This window comes from Haliaeetus albicilla, chromosome 12, assembly GCF_947461875.1.
Source record: "Haliaeetus albicilla chromosome 12, bHalAlb1.1, whole genome shotgun sequence".
NCBI classification, from domain to species: Eukaryota; Metazoa; Chordata; class Aves; order Accipitriformes; family Accipitridae; genus Haliaeetus; species Haliaeetus albicilla.
In genome coordinates, this window is record NC_091494.1 from 26188378 (window position 1) to 26208148 (window position 19771).

Below are 19771 nucleotides of genomic sequence, written 5' to 3' on the forward strand. Positions count from 1 at the left end.
ATGGGATGGACAGGATCTTGTTTTTATAAGCCTATGCAAGTGAATGGATACCAGCAACATAGGAAGGATTGAGCCATAAAGCTCTTGTGGATTAGCGCTGGTGCCCTCCACACCATTCTAGATCAGTGCAAACTAGCATTAACAACACTGAAGTGTATTAAAGCAGGAGAAGAGAAAGGGGATTTTGAAAGGGAATTGAGACATTAAAGAAGATGTGGAAGTGAGGATGAAGTAACTGAAGATGTCCATTCAAACATGGTGGAACTGTGCTGATTTATAGCAGCTGAGAACCAACCTGTCTTTGCTAAAAGTGGGCAAATTAATGGACTAAACTTTGCATGGCTCTTTCTTTGAATTCAACAATGAACTCGCATCTATGATTCTTGTGCCTTTTTTCTGATCCTACTGAAGCTTCCAGGCATCCAGGCCATTAGCATGAATACTACGAGTAGCTCTGGATTCAGTGTCTCCTTCTGTGTCTACATTCCCATTATTCTTCTATACCGATCCAATTGTGATTGCCTAAAGCAGCCAGAAAAGCTTTTTTACTGCTACACTAGCAACAGTCTAAATCTTTTTCTAACCATAATGCCTGCATAATTTTTTCTCTGATATTTATTAAGCCCCTTGAGACATTATATAGCTTCAGCATACCCCCCTTTCTGACTTCATGCTATTTTCATTCCTTTGTATGAATATTTTTTCTCCTCCTTCTACTGCATTTCTTCCAGAAGTCCTTCCCCTACTTCATTACTACTTCCCACCAGCATCTTTGCAAATCCATCAGCATCCAGAAGCTGACTGCAAATATAAAATGATGGATGGGAGATGAGAAGTGATTTTTTCACCTTCCCATCAAAGAGGTCTCTCCGTTATCTTCAGACTAAATAGTAGCCCAGTGTCTTCATCTATGCCACAAAATGAACTGACCTACTTATAAGGCTGGTGTCCCTCTTCCTGTCCACATACACCTGCCTCCCAAGATGCTGAGAATGAATAAGCAAAGGCCTCTACTGTTTGCAAAGCCGTGGCCTGCTCCACTGTGTTCTGTAAAATGGTATATTAGACATTGGTATATATGGCTCCTAGGCTATACTCTGCAGTATAGTAGCAGAAGTTGAATGCAGGTAACCAGTTCTGTTGCATGCTCCTTCTGTTGCTTTCCTATCAACCCACCTCCTCATTCAATAGAAAACTGATTCCTCTCAAGTCACCACACAGTGGTAGGTAAGAACGTTGCTACCACTATGACTATGACTACAACTACTACTATTAGAAGCAGAATTTCTTAATTCCTGTGCAAGTTTCCCCTCAGATGGGAACACAGGACCCAAATTATTTTCCCCATATTCTTCACTGGAAAAAGATGTATGGAGTCATCTCAAATGCATATAAAAGGAGAAATTTCAAAGCATCTCCTATTGTCATTTCAATTCTATAATTAATAACACTATATGCAGAATGGCCTTCCACACCATTTTCTGGCACTCATACATTCCAAATCAGAAAAAGAATGTCCCCTGATACAAAGTATCTATGTACTGCTATATCATTTCCCATAATTTATGTTGCATTATTGATGTACAGAATGCCGTACTTGAATAATGTAACAGTAAGGCTCTTACAGAAAGCACTAGCACCAGCTTTAACGTGTGTCTATAAAGACAAGAAAAATATATTTCCTAAGTCCATCAGTTTTCAAACAATATATTTTCAAGTTACAGGAATGCTCACCATGAGGAATTTAAAACTGAGGTGAGAAAAGGGGGGGACAACATTTCTTCTAAAATGTTAATGAGATCCTGCCTTATAAAGTGAAAATAATCAACGAATGTGACATATGAACAAACAGTATGAATATTCAGGAAGTTTATGCCGCTGATTCAACATTTTCTAAGAGTGTACAACTTTTGCACTGATCACATAAGCTATTATTTCTCTTTTCATCATAAGTACACTCTACTGTGGTGTCAGTGTGTTGTTGTAACATATGCATTGAATTGCAAGTATTGTAATTCATCCAGATGGCAGGAAGCTTTGGAATTGTTACTCCTATGGTACAGATGTTTAACAATCTAGCCATATGGCTCCAATAAGGCAGTCTTTTGAAAGATTACAAAAACTGCACTAGCCATGCAGCCTTGTAAATTTGAGTACAGTCCTGAGGTATGGGTGTTCATATTGCTACAATATAAAAGTATACATGGTACTATGAAGTTGGCGTGTCTACTGGAATTACAGAATTTATGAAACATTATTTAAAATCCTGAAAAAGAATCAGGTCCCAAATTTGCATAATTTCATCAGGTCAGCTATTACAAAACATTCCTCATTTGTTTCTGAAATTCATTAAAGGTGTCAGACATAGGCTACCTGGAAAGATGGGTAAATAACTACATGAAAATATCATAATGTCCCTAACCTCTGGCCTCAGTGAACTACCACTCCAGGTGACAAACTGAGATTCAACCAGTGAGACCAAGAATTTCTTTAGAAAAAGATTTATCAAAGTCAAGGAGCCCTGATGATCGTTGTGGCAATTGTAATGTGGAAAGCTGAATGTTGAGAAACAGTCTGAGATCAATAATATCTTGGCCAAGAAGGGAAAGAACCATGAAATGGTCAATCTGTAACTCTACTGAATTTTGGCAGGTTTGAATGACAGATAAATGGCAGCAAATAAGATTGTTAAATCACTAATCCTGTCATTATTACATCCTGTCACACTGCATAGATTTATACATTAGAAAAAGAGTGTAAGGTATGAGACTGAAAAAGAAAACTGTTAAAAGCTAAAATATCTCAATTTATGAAGAAAGGTGATTTCCCAACTTTGCATTTCATGGTTGTTTTTTTCTGCCAAAAGGTCATATATAAGTAGATGCTGCTTGCAGTCCCGTCTTCCTTTTCTCATGCTTGGGTCTCTGACCCTTTGTCACCTAGAAGAAACGTCTCTTTTATATAAATCTGTTGTGTAAGAATAAGATTAAAATGGACAGACTGAACAAAGCATTAGTCTCTCAGACAAAAATGTATCCATTTAGCACACAGGGGATCTTTCCACCTGACATATTCTTAAAGGGAAGTATTCAATTACCATCTACTCAAAGGGTAAAAATCATGAAAGAGTCATGTAATATTCCTTTTCTTTTTCTTTCTTTGAGCAGCAAAGTATTCAGAGAAGCTTTATCTACCACAGATACTAATCTAGGCAATATAATTTTAAAACATCCTTACGAAAACCTTGAAGGGCAGTTGAACCCTGTGGTTGTTCAAAAAAAGACTTTTCTGCAGCTTATGCATTTGCTTTGCCAAAAGCTTACCTTAGCATACAAAGTACAGTAAATCATAGTTACCCTGATTTACTACCCAGACTACGCTGTTTGTTTTCAGGGACAGCTCAGTGAAAAGCTATGTCACGTGTAAGAACATTCAGAGAAGGTGAATCGTTTTGCAAAACTACCAGAATGGTAGCAACCATTTCTAAGACATCAATGGAAAAAAAATGCAGATGTGCATTTGCAGCATTTTTCAGGTGGTATCTTTTGAATACCATTACAACCCAAAAATATTCCAATCCCTTTATAGGCACAAAGACAATTTCATACCCCAAAACTGTTTAGCCTAAGTACTAATGGGCTGGGCAGATGTAAAACTTATCAGTCAACAATTTAAATTATTTGACCTTGTGCCTGAATCCCACATTTTATGGGGCGGTAGCATATATAGATCGCAAAATGGCAAAGACGACACCAGAGAAAGAGTGGCAGAGCAAGAAGCTCTGGGTCAACCTGATTATTTAGAGCTGAGGGTAGATTTTATTAGACCTAATCCATTTAGTAAATCCCAACAGGAGGACAAAGATAAAAACTTATATCTGACATTCCTTTAAAAAATAGTAAATGAGAAGGGAAAAGATCAAAACAGTAGCTGAAAGCCTTCACTCCTGCTTTAAAAGCCAAGAAACAGTCATTAATAGAGATTTAAACTCAGCCTTCTCTAGTCTAAACATGTCACTGTTAATTACAAAGCTATTTAACTTTTGCAAGAAATAAGGACTGCTATTAATGAAAGAAGAACCAATTAGCCTTTAATCTACACACTGTTTTTTAATCAAACTTTCTTTTGATCATCAGACTCACTGCGGGATGCATTCTCTCCTCCCCGTGTTGTAGTGGCTTCCATGATTGCTAATGGAATAGATTTTGAAGGGCTGGCTGAGTGGGGAGAACCTTCTCTGCAGGGCTGGAGCTTCCTTCCCTTCATGTCAGTGGGGCTTAGCGGAAGCACACTCGTTTCCAAACCATGGCACCCTACGACAGCATAGGCAAGTGGAATGATTTTGATGGTGTCTCCTGACCTCTCTCTTGTAGCAGCTGCCATTAAAGGAGAAGGCACTGAACATGTCTAGAGGAATGTGGGACAGGAGTACTAGACTACCTTGTTAGGAAGCAGCAGAAAATACCAGTTTAAAGAAAAGAAAGAAATGGGAAAGGGGAGGTAAGGAAAGAGGCAAAAGAAGGGACGTGCCTCCAGGAATGAAAATGGAATTCACTGCTGACTGCAAAGAATGATGAATGGGAGAATTTGCTTGTTGGCACAGGAACATATTCTGGAAAACCAAAGCAAAACAGAACTAATGGGACCAAAGCTTTATGTGTTAGAAACAAAAGGGATGACATGAAAAGGATCATATTAGCTAAATAATGTTGTGCCTTCAAACTGTTGGTTGCATGGTCAGAGAGTTTCAATGAGATTTTTTTGTCTGGGTTTTTTTTTGTTTGAGGTTTTTTGGTGTGTTGTTCTGTTTGTTGTTTTGGTTTTTTTTTTTTTTTGCTATGTGGCTACTTGTGGTATCAAAACAATAAAACCAAGTATCTATCAATCATGACTGAGAACTTCTTCCTTTACATCATTTCTCTCTCAGCTGCACTTGCTGCTCAGATCTCCCAGGAAGGAGGATACATAAAAAATGTCCCTGAGGCATGCACTTTGCATTTATGACCATGCAGATAATGACCTGACTCTTACATTCTCTCTGTTGTTTACATGTGTGAGTATTATCTGCACTGTGTCAAACATGAAAATCCTGGTCTGATGGGATACTTGCTGCCTGTTCTGCATTAGCAAAACTTGGGTGTGTGCTGTATGCTGTTCTTTCTCCATAATATAAAGACAGCAGCAGAACTCTTGAGTATTCATATTAACAAAAAAGCACTTTAAAATAAATGTTAATATTCCTCAAAGAATCAGAAAGTCTGCAGAGATGTCCTGTTGTTGCACCCAGTATGCCAATTAAAAAATAAAAAATAAAAATATCAATAGATTGCAGAGAGAAAAGTGAAAATAAATATGTTCTGTGCCAGACAGGATTTTGAGTAACAAAATTCAAATTGATAATAAAAGTATGTGGAACAACTGCTAAAATGATATTGACACTTAAGAAATCTAAAGATAAGAACAAACTTAATATAGGAAGGATTTTAGCAAAGACAATAGGTTACATGAAATGTTTTTCAGGACTTGCGTAACAGCACTTCGCACTTCAAAAGGTCAAATTATTACTCTCTCCGTAAAATAAGGCTAATTCTAATGCCTTATCTCAAAGGGCTGGTAATTTTTCACAGTCCAAAGCCCCTTTAAAGTAACCATTTGGCATAAAGGTAATTTAAAATGAGATTAGGGTCCATTCATGTTTTTAAGGTGCTCATATATTACAATATAAGTACAATATAGGTACTCAGATAAAACCACCAACAGAACTAGATAGAAATAGCTTTAAAGCACTGTGTCAAGATATTTAAAGTTAGCTGGATACTTGTATCATGTTCGCATTTAAATTATTCTATGGCATTCTAAACTTGTCAATAAAATTTGGATTCTGATGCTGATCAAAACCTTCTTGTATTTTTCTTGTGTCATAATCCCATTCTAACAAGATATAGACAAGAGATCCCCAGCTCCACTCGCCTTTTGAGCAAAGTGTAGCAAATGTGTTCTGTCTCTGAATACTTAGAAAGCTGCAATACTGAAAACACATGACGTTAACATACAGGACATTTTTAATTAACAATGCTTTTAGGTGTTGCTGAAAGATCCATTTTGCTTTTTGTCCCCCTCGGACTGATCTAACACACTCCAGAGCTTTTTATTTATTTATACAGTGCAATTAGGACAAAGTTCTTCTGGCATTTGCGAAGCTTTAAACAGAGCAAAATTATTGACAGGAACCATGTGAAACACAGTGAGATTTTAACTGTTCTTACTGGAAGTAAGAACTTTCAAAGTTAAGAGGTAGAAACTTTACGCTGCTCCTTAAACTATGTAATAGTTTATTCCTAAGAGTGTTCTCAGCTCCCCCAATTCTTTAACATTAGGTCATACTTGCATAAATTACTCCCCAAAGTAAGGTGTGATTCAAGAAAGCACTCAGGAACTTGATTCACTCCCTCCCCAATGATTTCAGCAAAATTTTACTTATGCATTTCTATATGCATTTACTATAAGCATTTCAAGCACATACGTGAAATGACCTGAAACGTTCTGTATCTGTAATTCTGACTAAAATCAGTGGGTTCCGAAGGTTCTGAGCAGCTCTGAAAATCAGCCTGTCATATTACTACTGCAATACATCTTTAATTTGTCTACAGCTCCTCCAAAAATTACTTTTAACTGTCATATCTGAATCAAAGCTCTGTACATACGTATACAGTAGTCTCCACTTTCGTAATATCCAGGGCAGCACTGAGATCTTCGCCGATACATAGTTCTCAGTCCTCTTCGATACGCTGTTTTATAACTTATTCTAAATTGCAAGACAGAAAGCCATTTGACAATATTGAAAATCCATGTGTACTGTTGGAATTATATTTGTGTTAAATTATAGTAAGGATAGCATTCAATAATTATTTTAAAATGCATGAAAGCTTTTGATATTAAAAGCCACAATAAAAAAAAAATCAATACTTGTTTTGAAACTTGAAATATAACTTGTATTATAAACACAGTACTCATGACAGTCAATCACCGTAGCCCTTCCTGGGACTGCTATCTTAAAACACTTCCCCAATCCTAAAGCAAGGGCAAGGAGCTTCTTCAAGAATAAATGATTCATTTCTGCATATCAGCAAGGTCAGCTATCATCAATGGAATTAACAGAATCTTCTGCGGAGACCACTGTGCCAGCGTGCTACACAAGAAATTACCACAATGGAAACTGCTCTCAATACACAAAATGTGAAGTTAACCCCAAGTGATTTCTTTCTACTTGCTAACCCTTCCAATGCCTTGCAAAATGACATTATAGTCCCAGTTCAGTATTTAAAGCATGTTTTCCCCACCACAATATGTAGTACACAAAAATTCAGAGGTGTTAAGCATTCTGTAGCTTTTCTAGACTTATTCATAGCATTAGCAATGATACCACATTAGAAAAGGAATATTTAACAGAAAATATTTAACAGCAAACACTTCAAAGGAGCTTTGTTCATGTTAGTTTATTTGAAATTACCTAAATTGAACAAATCTGTTGTCCCTCATGTTAGATAAATTGCTCAAATTTACTCTGCTGCATTTCAATCTATACAACAGCCCAGAAAGCTCTGCATCTCTGTTCAATTCCATACATCGTAACCATACATTGTAACATAAGCAAAACCCCACAGACAGACTGGGATGGTGTTGAACAACCTCTTGCTACTGAATGCATGAAAGTTAAGGTACAAATTAGCTTGCTAAAACTCCCTTGAAAGATTGCGAATATTAGTGGATGTTTATTAGGATACTTCTCTCCTTGGAATCAGAACGAATATAACAGTGATATCTTGCAGCCTGCAAAAAATTAACTCTTTGGTATCAGCTTTCATTCAGTGCTAGAAATGGACCCATCCTCATTCTGCCTGGTTTTCAGTACAGATTTGGGTGCAGTATTTCAAATATGGATCCATTTCTAATTATCGCTATCCCTCAAGTGCCTGATTCTTCACAATTTAGGAGCTGCAGGGACTTCCTACCATAAACCTGGACATGCACTGATCACTCGGAAAAGATAGTTGCTTATGTTTGGTCATGTAATAAACACTTCCAATCACATGGCTGGGTGAATGGCAAGGAAGCATGCTCCTGAATGGCCCCATAAGAGACTGACTACCACCAATCTCACTCAAATTTCATGCAAAAATCTCTCTACTTCAATCAATGCCCTAGAATGCCAAACACCCTGGGTATTGTACTAAAATACATCTTTCCATACATATTTATATTACAGCACCACAAAAGTTTGGATAAATAAAAGGTATGTGAGGAGATAAAAAGGCAAAATAAAACTAAAATTTCTGGGGATTAGCTCTTACCTATGTCTAGTGCACTTGAACCAGTTCAGTATGTCAGTACATCTTGTATAATAGATCTGATCAAAAGGATGAGCATAAGATTCCTGTATTGTCACAGCATAGCTAGGAATAGAAAAAGAAAGAGAGTGAAAGGCTGTTTGTTGCAACACAAAAATCTTCAGTTCCCTGTATATGCTATACATCTAGCTCCAGCATGAAAAATAATTAAATCAATAATCTTAGAAACTTTGGGCATTACCAAAAACCAGAAAAGGGTTTTCTTCAACCACAGCTCTTCCTGAAAATTTTGGAAAAGTTTCAAACTTGGGCTCCATAACTAAAATAGGCATAGAGATTTCAGTCTGAGTAATAAACCATTCCCTTCTGGAAAAGAAACAAATGTTACTAAAATTCATGGTTTTTAAAATGTCTCAGTTGCCTTCCTGCCTAGGACTGTTAATTTTTGCTTGTGTTCTGCAATGCTAATAAGAGCTCATATTAACTTAGCACTGCTGCATTTTACCAGCATCATGGGATGCTCACACTTCATTTTATGATGAAGCAGCATCATTACTTTATATATTGGGTGCACCAATCAAATAGGAACATTTGTAAAAGTTGAAGAGTGTTTATTTTTCTGCTGCACAAATTTAATCCTTTTAATTTGTAGCAGAAATAACCTCAGAACTATCTGAAAATTGTAACTTGAGGTAACTGGTATCTAGATTTGGAACACTTTGATGTACGGTTAGAATGGGATTACCTCCCTTCAGACAAATGGATGGATATAAACAAAAACTGAGCAAATTGATTAGAAATCACAGAGCTCCAATGATACTAAGAATTCAGCAATCTCCCTCCCAAAACACTACTTATTCATGCAACAGGTACTATATTTCTTACTATGATTACATTGAAAGTGTCTGGGCCTTTCACATTATATAGGAACACAAATCTCATTGACTTGTTAGTGTCAGTCATTTTAGAACATTGTATTGCCCTATAGTAAGTATGTGCACTGCTTAAGAGACTCATAATCTCAGGTTCTGATCTGGAAACAAGCTCTACTTTATCAGATCTACAATAGCTTTGGAGAATGATACCAAAATCATTCTTGGCAGGGTCAAGACCCAGGAATTAGATCCTCCAAGTCATTCATTATATCGATTGTCTTAATCCTCAAAGTGATTTCCTTCTCATCAGTGGGACTGCTGATGTGATTAAGCCCTGTGAGACTGAACCCATAAGGTAATACCAAAATATTTGCTTGGAGAGTGTGATTGGCTTGAAATCGAAGACTGGACTATTACTGCCCTGCTTATCATGCCCGTCCTAGACAAGCCAAGATTTTACTAGATGTTGCTTTTGCCCTCTAGCAGTTTGCTGGATTTGACAAGTAATGTTTTTACTTCCACTAATGCCAAAATGTAAAATATTTACATTGCTCATTATTAATGTAAAACAGTAACACTCACAAATCTTGATTATTATTTTATGATCCCGTTTGTTATCCAGCAATTGCCCTAACAATCTTTTCCCTTTGATTTATTAACATCTAAGTAACAAAGTCATCTTGGTCAGTACAACAAATCAATTTTGGTATTTAATTTTTGTTTCTCCTTGATTGGGTCTCTAGGTTGCTGACTTTCTTCAGACAAAATCAATATTTTATTCCTGTGCTCTGAATGCACTTCACCTCATAACACAGACTGCAAAATCCTATTCCTGTATGGTTTTTGCTTTGCAGTTACATTACCTACAAACAGTTAATTCTCTAATTAAGGCCTCTAAAATCAAAACATAGTGCCATTAAAGTATGATTCCATTTTTGCTCTTGTTAAGGGGTTTATTTTGTTAAAGGGTACAGTAATTCATATTTGTGTGGAACTAAACCACAGAACAGAACTGGAAATTTCAAAAGTTAAACTTAAGAGTACAGGAACTTTAGCCTCTGCAAACAGACCCTGCATGAATGTGAACCCTATCAAAGCTAGTGGGCTTCTATGTACTCAGAACTGTCCTGCACAGATCCACTTTTAGGACTAGGACACTGTAACAATAGAGAGAACAAGAATTACCAAGGCCTTTAATTCTCAGTGCTTTCATGCAGCTACTCTTTGAAGCTGACACAGATTTGGCAGATACAGCCACAAAGTTCAGGACATACAGAATAAGCATGCATGTTGCAGCAGGAAGGGCTTAAAACTTAGTCGAAATCTTTAATAGTCTTGCTTGACAACCAGAAAAAAAAAAAGATTGAACAAGACCAGCATTTCTCTAGGTCTCTCCACGATAAATGAAAACACACCTCTGCAGTCCTCTAGCTGAAACTATGGAGGAGCTTTCCAAAGTACTGCTGAGCAGACAGCTAACAGAGGGATATGTGGTCTATAACTCCAGCTTTAGAGCCAATTCTCTGGGATGATCCAATTCCTCAAAGTCACTCAAAAGTACTATTTCTGTCATGCAAATCCATGTTCTTTTGTGAGGCAGGGTGGTATTTAGCAAATTATGGCTCTTCTTTTGCCTTTTAAATGTAAAAATCTGAAACGGCTATGAAAAAAAAATTGGCATGTTATACATTACCTTTCCCAATGACTACAGACATTTGGATCATCTGGGTTTAGGGACAGAGCAGTTTTGAGCAGAAAAGACAGAATAAGTCCTTTTAGAATCCACTTGAATAGCATATGCGCCATCATTGCTGTATCTAGGTAAAGAAAAGAAAGTATAGCCATTAAAGACAATTTTGAAGAAAACATCCTTCTAGGCCTTTTCATCCTTGCTTTTGTGCGAATCCAAATACTGTGGAGTTATTTACTAACTGAAATACTTGAAAAAGCAATCAACTAAAGAGTAAATTTTTTAAAAGTGCAAATGCATTCTAAAAGGAATTCATGCATTTAAACCTATTAAAACCAATTAATTTGATGATTAAGCTACCCAATTGATTGACAGCCCCTATGATTCTTCCAAAGAACATTTCTGATACTGATCATTTCTATGGCTGTCTGTCTGTACCAACAAAATAAATAACTGAGGTATTAAAACAATCTATTCTTCCATCAGCCTATAGGCAAATGGAAGAATACCCAAATACCCGCTTTGATTTATTTAAATGGGTTTTACATGTGTCAATATGTAGGCTAGATCTAGAGACATATGCTTATTACATGACTGAAGGAAAATCAATTCACTTTTCAACTCTTAGGTGAGGAATCACTTGGAATGACAGAGGTCAAGGTATTGGGTCACATTATGCAGAACACTAAACATGAAATAAAAATATTTGCATTGAAGTTCAAAGTAGATTGTATAAAATTCATTAGGTGTGGTCTCTTCATCATCTTACAGTTCATCTATTAAATGTACTGATTTATACCTACTCATTGCTCACTTGGGGCTTTGAAATCAAAGTCATGGTTTCTAGTGGTTTGCCTAAAGGTCCCCAATGACATCAGAGAAAAATACAAAATATATGGGAAATACAAAGCTGCTTTTAAATGTAACTACTTCAGAGGTGTTAATCTGTTAAACATTAAGTCAGTAAAAATATTTTTAAGTATCCATTTCAGGCATTTACATTGTCACATAATCCACCATTCAAATCAAAAGTCCCATAAATTATTCCTGGCAACAAGATTGCCCTAAAAATAGATTGAATCTTCATATGATCATCTAAAAACCACATGGCTCATTGCCTTACGGTCCAGAACACCAAAAGGGATGTTAAGGGGTTTGCTGTGCATGGCACTGATATACAGCCCAAGATAAAGAAGTCATCACAAAGCAGAATGAACAGCACAGGGATAGCCAGGAAAGTTGATCTGAAATTACCTCCTGATTCAAAGCCTTCTTAGCTAGTTCAAGGACACCCATTGCCTTTAGTGGATTTGAAGTCAAGATCCCAATGGAGTAATAGCTCATCTTTTAAATTATTCCCAGAGCTCTGCTAAACCCACAGATAGGTCTTAAGCCATGTAAGTCATATTAATGTTAATTAACATGCTTTAATGTTAATGTTCCTCATGAAATGGATTTAAGTCTATGAGTGACCATTCTCTACCTGCAGACTGTTTCAAAGTCCCATGGCAACAACACAAAAGCTTACTCTGGAAATTAAGAGGGCTGACAAGACAAGGCCATGAGAGATAGTTCTGTTTATTGAAAAGGCATTCGCTACACTTGTCCTAGACACTACTTTTCTCCATGGAGGAAAAGTGGCTTGAACAGCTGACCTACAAGTGCTCATGGGACAAAAGTTCAACAAACCTAATGTTCAAAAACTGAGAGTTTGTTTGAGAGAAGAATTAACTTTCTTTTAACATAACATGTACTAATAGATGTCAACTACCCAAGTATGAGACTCAACAAAAAGACAGACAGCCCTTTAACAAAAATATCTTCAAAAGATGCCTTTAACGTATTACACTAGCTACCATTCGAATAATACCAAAGTACAGAGGACAAGTTTTTCTGAGCACTGTATAGGTTGCAATCTACCCCCTTTCTTCATTCTCTGCTTCTTTGATACATGGCAAGACTGAACAAACAGGACTAAAGGAAAGCCTGCTTCCAATCATCAGAAATGTTCAAAGCAAGTGCAAGGCAAAAACTGCTTAAGGAAATACAATTCTCAAGAGAGGGGGGTTTTAAATCAAAACCGAGTTCTGTACTCATGTCCTAGTTTCAGCTGGGATAGAGTTAACTGTCTTCCTAGCAGCTGGTACCGTGCTATGTTTTGAGTTCAGTATGTGAAGAATGTTGATAACACACTGATGTTTTCAGTTGTTGCTAAGTAGTGTTTAGACTAAAGTCAAGGATTTTTCAGCTTCTCATGCCCAGCCAGTGAGAAAGCTGGAGGGGCACAAGAAGTTGGCACAGGACACAGCCAGGGCACCTGACCCAAACTGGCCAACGGTGTATTCCATACCATGTCACGTCCCATCTAGTATAGGAACTGGGAAGTGGGGGCGGGGGATCGCCGCTCGGGGACTGGCTGGGTGTTGGTCGGCGGGTGGTGAGCAATTGCCCTGCGCATCATTTGTACATTCCAATCCTTTTATTATTGCTGTTGTCATTTTATTAGTGTTATCATTATCATTAGTAGTTTCTTCTTTTCTGTTCTATTAAACCGTTCTTATCTCAACCAGTGGGTTTTGCTTCTTTTTCCCCAATTCTCTCCCCCATCCCACTGGGTGGGGGGGAGTGAGTGAGCGGCTGCATGGTGCTTAGTTGCTGGCTGGGGTTAAACCACGACAGCTCAGTTTGTTAACTTCTTGAGAACATCAACAGCCTAAATTAGAAGCAGAAAGACAGCCTGACTTCTACCTAAAGAGAGTAAGCTTTTTTGCATTTAACTAAAGCAGCCCTATACTTGAATTCTGTAGTACTCAGAGATCTCCATTTGTTCTTAAGAAAACAATGTATCAGCTTAGGTTTTAAACCAAACAAACACCAAAGAATTATTTATAAGCAGTGTATTTGAAAGAGGTTCAAAATTGTTTTCTAAACCTTTAATGCTAATGCTATTTTATTATCTGTTTATAAATTAACTGCTTTGTGCAATTAATTTTCTAACTTTGTAAGTCAGATCGTATATCAGAAATATCCAACTCTCCAAATACAGCAGAACCTCATTCATCTCAAGTGTCTCTTTTCTAACTGAAATTAAATATTTCACTTTGATCACTGTTAATAGAAAAGACCTCATACCAAAATGGAATGGTTGCTATTACAAGATTCAGAATAAAACTCTAAAAATAGGAGCACATATATTAAAAACCAACATCAAAAAAGAATCCAGTAATAACATCTAATGCAGGGGTTTTTTCAGCTTTTATGGCTCGCCATAATATATACTACATTCCTGCATTGTATTTAATGTTTGGAACATATTCTCCAAGGAGGCAGCATCAGCCTTTCAGGGGTACAATGCCTTTAACTTCATTAAAGATGTAGCCAAACTACATAAACATTTCCAGTGTTTGCCACTGCTACTCTCCCAAGGATAGGCAGCCTTTGGAGCTCAACAAGAAAATAAATGACATATAAGTCCTCTGTGTGAAGGACTCTAACTTTTTGTGTCTCCAGGCCTGATTTTTCTTTTCAGGAATGAAAGAAATCAACTTAGGTACAATTTGGCAAGAAAGAGGGTCTTTCAATCCAAAATACAATCTGGTGATTTTTCACAAGTGTCTCACTCTGTTAATTATAAGTGATTAGGTTACATATCTGTTACTCATTAAGCCATTTTCACATACCTTGCTCCTTTTTTAATAAATTTCAGTATTTCACCTACAGTAGTAATACAGGTCACTGGTTCCATCACAAAAGAAAGGAAACACACTTTCACTGTTAAGCCCCAAATCTTAGCTATAGAAAAACCAGCAGGTGGCAAGTCATTGATTTATTTGTGGATTCACTTTACAAAAATCTTTGTTGAGGAAACTGTGCTGGGGTTTGCAAAGAGACCAGAAGATGCAGATGAACCTTTAAATTGGATGAAGTATATGAGAGTGTGGACAGAAGCAGGTCTGTTACTCAATTTTGCAGTTAGTACAACACAAGCTGAGGATGACAGTACCTCACAAGATGGGAACCTACATGAAGAGAAAATAAGACCCCAAAGAATCCTTGCTGGGTGATGGAAGTATCCTCTAAAACTTTCTCTAGGTGTTGAGAACCTGGTTTTGGTAATACTCTTGTGAAAGAGGACTAGTGTATACTTCAAGTGGCTGGGAATAAAAAGAAAAACAAAACCAAAACCCCAGATTAAATTTCTCCTCTGCTTCCTTGGCTGACAGACTAGAAAATTTAACTAAAAATGACCATTAGCGAATTTCCTGTTCAGGGGCAGAAGTAGTGAAACATTTCATTTTGACATTTCTGTCATAAAATATTTCATAACATGACTTTGACATGAAATTCAAACAGAATTTCCAGTCCATGACAAAGTGCTAAACTGAATGCTTCTCTCTCAATTTGGGATGAAATGACTTCTAAGCCAGGCAAAAAACCCCTAATTTGGTGTCCAGCTGTAATTAGGCAAAACGCTTACAGAAGTTACTTTCACTAGCATGCAGTATTCTTAAATACTTATATACTTTGGAAGGTCATTCCTTTAGATGTCTACATGTATATGCAGTTGATAAACCTAGCCTGAATTTTTCCCACAAACTTCCATGCAATGTAAAGAGACATGTTAAAAAGTCTTACCTCAAAGTGCTAAAAATTCCTAATGGATCCTGTTTTTACAGATTATCAGCACATGAAGACACACAGCACATTAACAGGACAGCAGAAGAAAGCTCTTTGGAAGTTGCTTGGCCCTGTGAGCAATCAACTAGAAAAACAAAAAACACATTGGGTCAAAGAAAGTGTGTTTGGGGGAGTGGAAACAAATTAAGACAGAAATGAGATAAACCATTCTAAACAATTACATACCACAAGATAATTGTGCTGTATCAGACCAAAGACCACTATCCCGCTTTCAGCCAGTAACAAGTGTCTAGGAAAGAGTCTAAGAAGATGGCTGATAGTAGCACCTCCCTTTTAAACTCTTCCAGCTTCCAGCAATTTGCAACTTTGTGACATCCTCAGCCACCAGTGGTATCCTTGTGTTTAATAATATTTGATGGATTCTATTCCAATAATCTGTCTAATAATTTTTTATCCATTAAAATGTAAATTTCAACCTCCTAAATTTAAATTTTAGTGTCAACAACATCCTGTGATGGTCTCACCTTAGCCACGTACTGTATGAAATACTTCATTTTTCTATCTGCCTCCTCAATTTCATTTGATGCCTCCTTGCTCCTCTGTTAGAAATCAATCATTGACTCTCAGACTTTGTTTCCTATCATTTCCTACCATATAAACAACATTTTGTTTACATATAGACTTTTTCTTCTGTAACATCCCAATAACAAAGTTCAGTTTCTTCCAGGAAGTTTGACGAAAGACCTTGCAAAAGCCTTCTGGAAATCTAACTGGATCTTCTTGATCCACATGTTTTCTTCAAAGAGCTTTAACAATTTATGAAGCCTTTACAAAGCCATGTTGATTCTTCATAAATGTATCATATTCATCAAGAAGTTCCCTAATTCTGTTCTTAATTATAGTTCCTACCAAATAGGAAAATCTAGGTGCATCAAAATTAAAATGCATTCTAGTATTTGTGTGTGAGCGACTGAGGAAAATGCAAGAGAATAGTTAAGCCAGAAAACAAAAAGTTGGATTTCACTGAAGAAGCATTAAAGTGACTGAGTGTTTGCTGATTACACTATTTTAGTCTCTAAGTAGTAGCAAGCTTCCAACAAGCTGCCCTCTGTGGCATTCCTCCTTCTCATCCCATCTGAAATTTTCATGATAGTTTAGGCAAGGGATCATTTAAACACACACTTCATTTGGCTCTACATCAGATTTTGTTAGAAACAAGCTGTTATGAAAGCTAAATGAGGCCAAGAGTTTCAAAACTGATCAGGATTTTTTGGACGCCTCCATTTATGATTAATAACTTGAGATACCGTGAAAGGGCTGAATAATATGCAGAGCTCAGAATGCGTGCTAAGAACAGGTTGTTTTAATCTGGGCAGTCAAGAATTAAGCCACTCAAACTCGCTAGTCACCTCTAAAAATTGTTGCCACGACCAACAGAAATATTGCCAATGACAGGTTGTGGTTTTGTTTTGGTTTTAATGAAAATTTAAAGCTGTTTTAAACAGATAAACACTTCAGGAAGGATTAGGTACTGAATACAAAAGCACTGACAATGTGATTCTTATCAACTGAGCACAGAGAAATTCAAGTGATAGAAGAACTAGCAGAAACGCCAGACTCTGCACTGGGTTGCTGCATTCCCTCTACTGACATCTTGCACGATTAATGCAGGAAGACAGTAGACAAGAAGCTGCCTCTGTTAACAAAAGATGATATTTCCGTTAACAGGTTCTATTTAAGCCTCTAGGAGTCATTGTACTGAGGGCAAAATATTACCCCTTACATGCAGTGCAAAACAACTGGTCTATAATTTGTGCTACAAAATCCTTGCTGTCAGTCATATATTCAGTTTTCCATGTTCTCCTTAAGCACTGCTCTCTTTAAGGTTTGTGTGCATCTCTGCCTGTGATTTCAAGAAGGCAATTCAATAGCTGGAAATATGTGGAGTAGATACAGAAGTCACTACTATTCACAAATGTCCCTGATACCATTTCCAGACATAAGTTTCCTGTCACCTGGAGGTGACATAGACAAGGGGAGAAACAGAGCTGACCAGGACAGCACAACTGCTTTTGACTTTCAGCACGTTTCCTTCGCAGTATCCTGTGAAGGCTCACAGGCTCATAGCACAGGACCAGTTTGTACAGTTCAGTTCCTTGAAGAGGCCAATCCCAGCAGTGGCACAAGCTATGAACAGACCAACAAGATGTACAAAACTAAAATCTTATGTAACACTTCAGTTCATACAACGGAGACAAGTTTGTTCCAACTTTGTCCTTCTAGCCATAAGGAGAATACCAATAAACGGAAGCAAGAACCTTAACTATTCTACGCTCTCTATAAAAGTTAACCATGCTCCTCTGCTGCTCCACCGAAGTTCATGGCTGGAGTTACAGGGAATGTTAGGAGTGAAAAAATTAAACAATTCTATGGTATTTTCAGTTATTAACATGACTTGGGAAATAAAAGAATAAAAGCAAAATTTAGAGATTTTCACAGTTTATGGGGAAGTCATCAAGGAAAAGTATGAAGAGCTACATCCTGAGTCCTGTTTGCTTAGTCTTAGCAGCAGCCACCTCTGCTACATCATTCAGTGAAGTAGGTGCTGTTCAGTAAAAATAAAGGAACTAATTCAATTTCCCAAGATGTAATTTTAGAGGCTTTCTTTGAAAGACTGGATAAACGCACCGGGGCCCTAACTGCTAGAGTGCCCTCATGACTCTCCCTTACATTCTTTGAACCACAGTTGTTCAGTTTTCCAAAACTGGGTTGGGGGCTCCTTTTAATGGGAACCAAATGTCCAAATCTCTTAAGTTGCTTTAAATTTCTAAGCTCTAAAATATATCAGTGTGAGTTGCAATTGCTACAGTGCACATTGTTACAGTTCCATGGATATCTTATGAAGTCTGAAGATCTGCTTCAGTGCTAAGCACTCTTATAAGCTGACTTCCACTGGAGTCATTGGGAGCTGGGCTACAGCAAAGCAGAAATAAATAATGAAGTAAGCTCTTCTTAGTCTATCAAATGTTATTTTTGGAAGCTCAGGATTGTTCCTTCAGTGCTCTCAGAGGAAAACTGGGTCAAAATACCACAGAGTTGTGCCACTAGGCAAGCAATCTAGGCAGTTAGTTTAGTTATGCCTAATGAAATAGGTTTATCAAGAAAAAGGCTGGTGTATGTGTCTAGGATTCAGAGGAGCTGAGTTTAAATCATACTGTCAAAAGACTTAAGGCGTGACACTGGGTTAGCAAGTGGCTAGACTGAGGTAGCTCAAATTCCACCCAAGTTCTGCATCTAGTATTTTCTGTAGGCTAGCTCTGAGCCTTCAGAGGCACTCAACCACCATACAACACTGGGCTTTGAAACGTCAGGTGAAATTTAGGACATACAAGTTCTCAAAGTCTCAGAATCTTCCACAGACAACAGGGGAAGAGGACTGATCAACCTGCCAGGTGCTTTAAGAATAAGCATATTACAAACTGGAAAGTGATTAGATACTGAAGCAACAATGTATAAACACGTTTGGCATTACCCATCCACTCTAAGAGATCAACATCAGCACACAAAGAAATGAAGTTTTATCAATAATTACACAAAAGCAATATCCATGCATGCTTGTGCAAAGCACAAGTACCAGTCCAAAAAGATATTATTCATTACAATAATAAATTTCTTTTTCTTAAGTAATTGCATATTTAATCAATAGTCCAGCAGAAATATAATGAAAATATTACATTAACAACACCTAAAAACATTGCTGAAACAGTGCCCAAATACCAATAATTGCTGCCTCCTTTTCAGAAAGGTCAGCTTGGAAAAAAATTATCTGTGATTTTCTGCCCATAATTCTGTACTTGTACTCAACCAGCAGTGTAAAATTGGAAGCCAGCCCTTTGAACATTTGGCCCTTTAAGTTATTAATCCAAACTCAAGTCCATGGAAACATTAGTGTTTCTTGTAATGCCTAAGCCCTGACCTGATCTTCCAAGCCCTGCCAGTTAGGACAGGGAGATGGCTGACATTCCACCAGCACTTTCTGCCAAAAGCAAGTTCATGTTGGCAGTCTTCAAAGGCAAAATCCTGGTACCCTGCAGTATGTTCAACAAAGACAACCTCCTGCAAGCTAAGAAACCCTCTCGGGGCAGTCATCTCTGAATTCTCTCAGTTAAAACATGGTAAACAAGGAAAGTCAGAAAGAGCCACTTTATCCATTTGCCTGC

The 19771-nt window shown here is 37.3% G+C and overlaps 1 protein-coding gene across 7 annotated transcripts in view; it reads right to left on the bottom strand.

Annotated features, from left to right (window-relative positions):
* The window catches only part of MEGF11 (multiple EGF like domains 11), a 293642-nt gene that overhangs the window by 204215 nt on the left and 69656 nt on the right, over positions 1–19771 (bottom strand). For all 7 annotated transcript variants that reach the window (XM_069798622.1, XM_069798618.1, XM_069798621.1 and 4 more), the window contains exons 2-5: positions 15549–15675; positions 10917–11040; positions 8352–8453; positions 6705–6805 (exon numbers count right to left, since the gene is read on the bottom strand). In XM_069798622.1, coding sequence (XP_069654723.1) covers positions 6705–6805; positions 8352–8453; positions 10917–11032 — 319 coding nt within the window. In that variant the 5' untranslated portion in view covers positions 11033–11040; positions 15549–15675. The remainder of the gene's footprint in view (positions 1–6704; positions 6806–8351; positions 8454–10916; positions 11041–15548; positions 15676–19771) is intronic.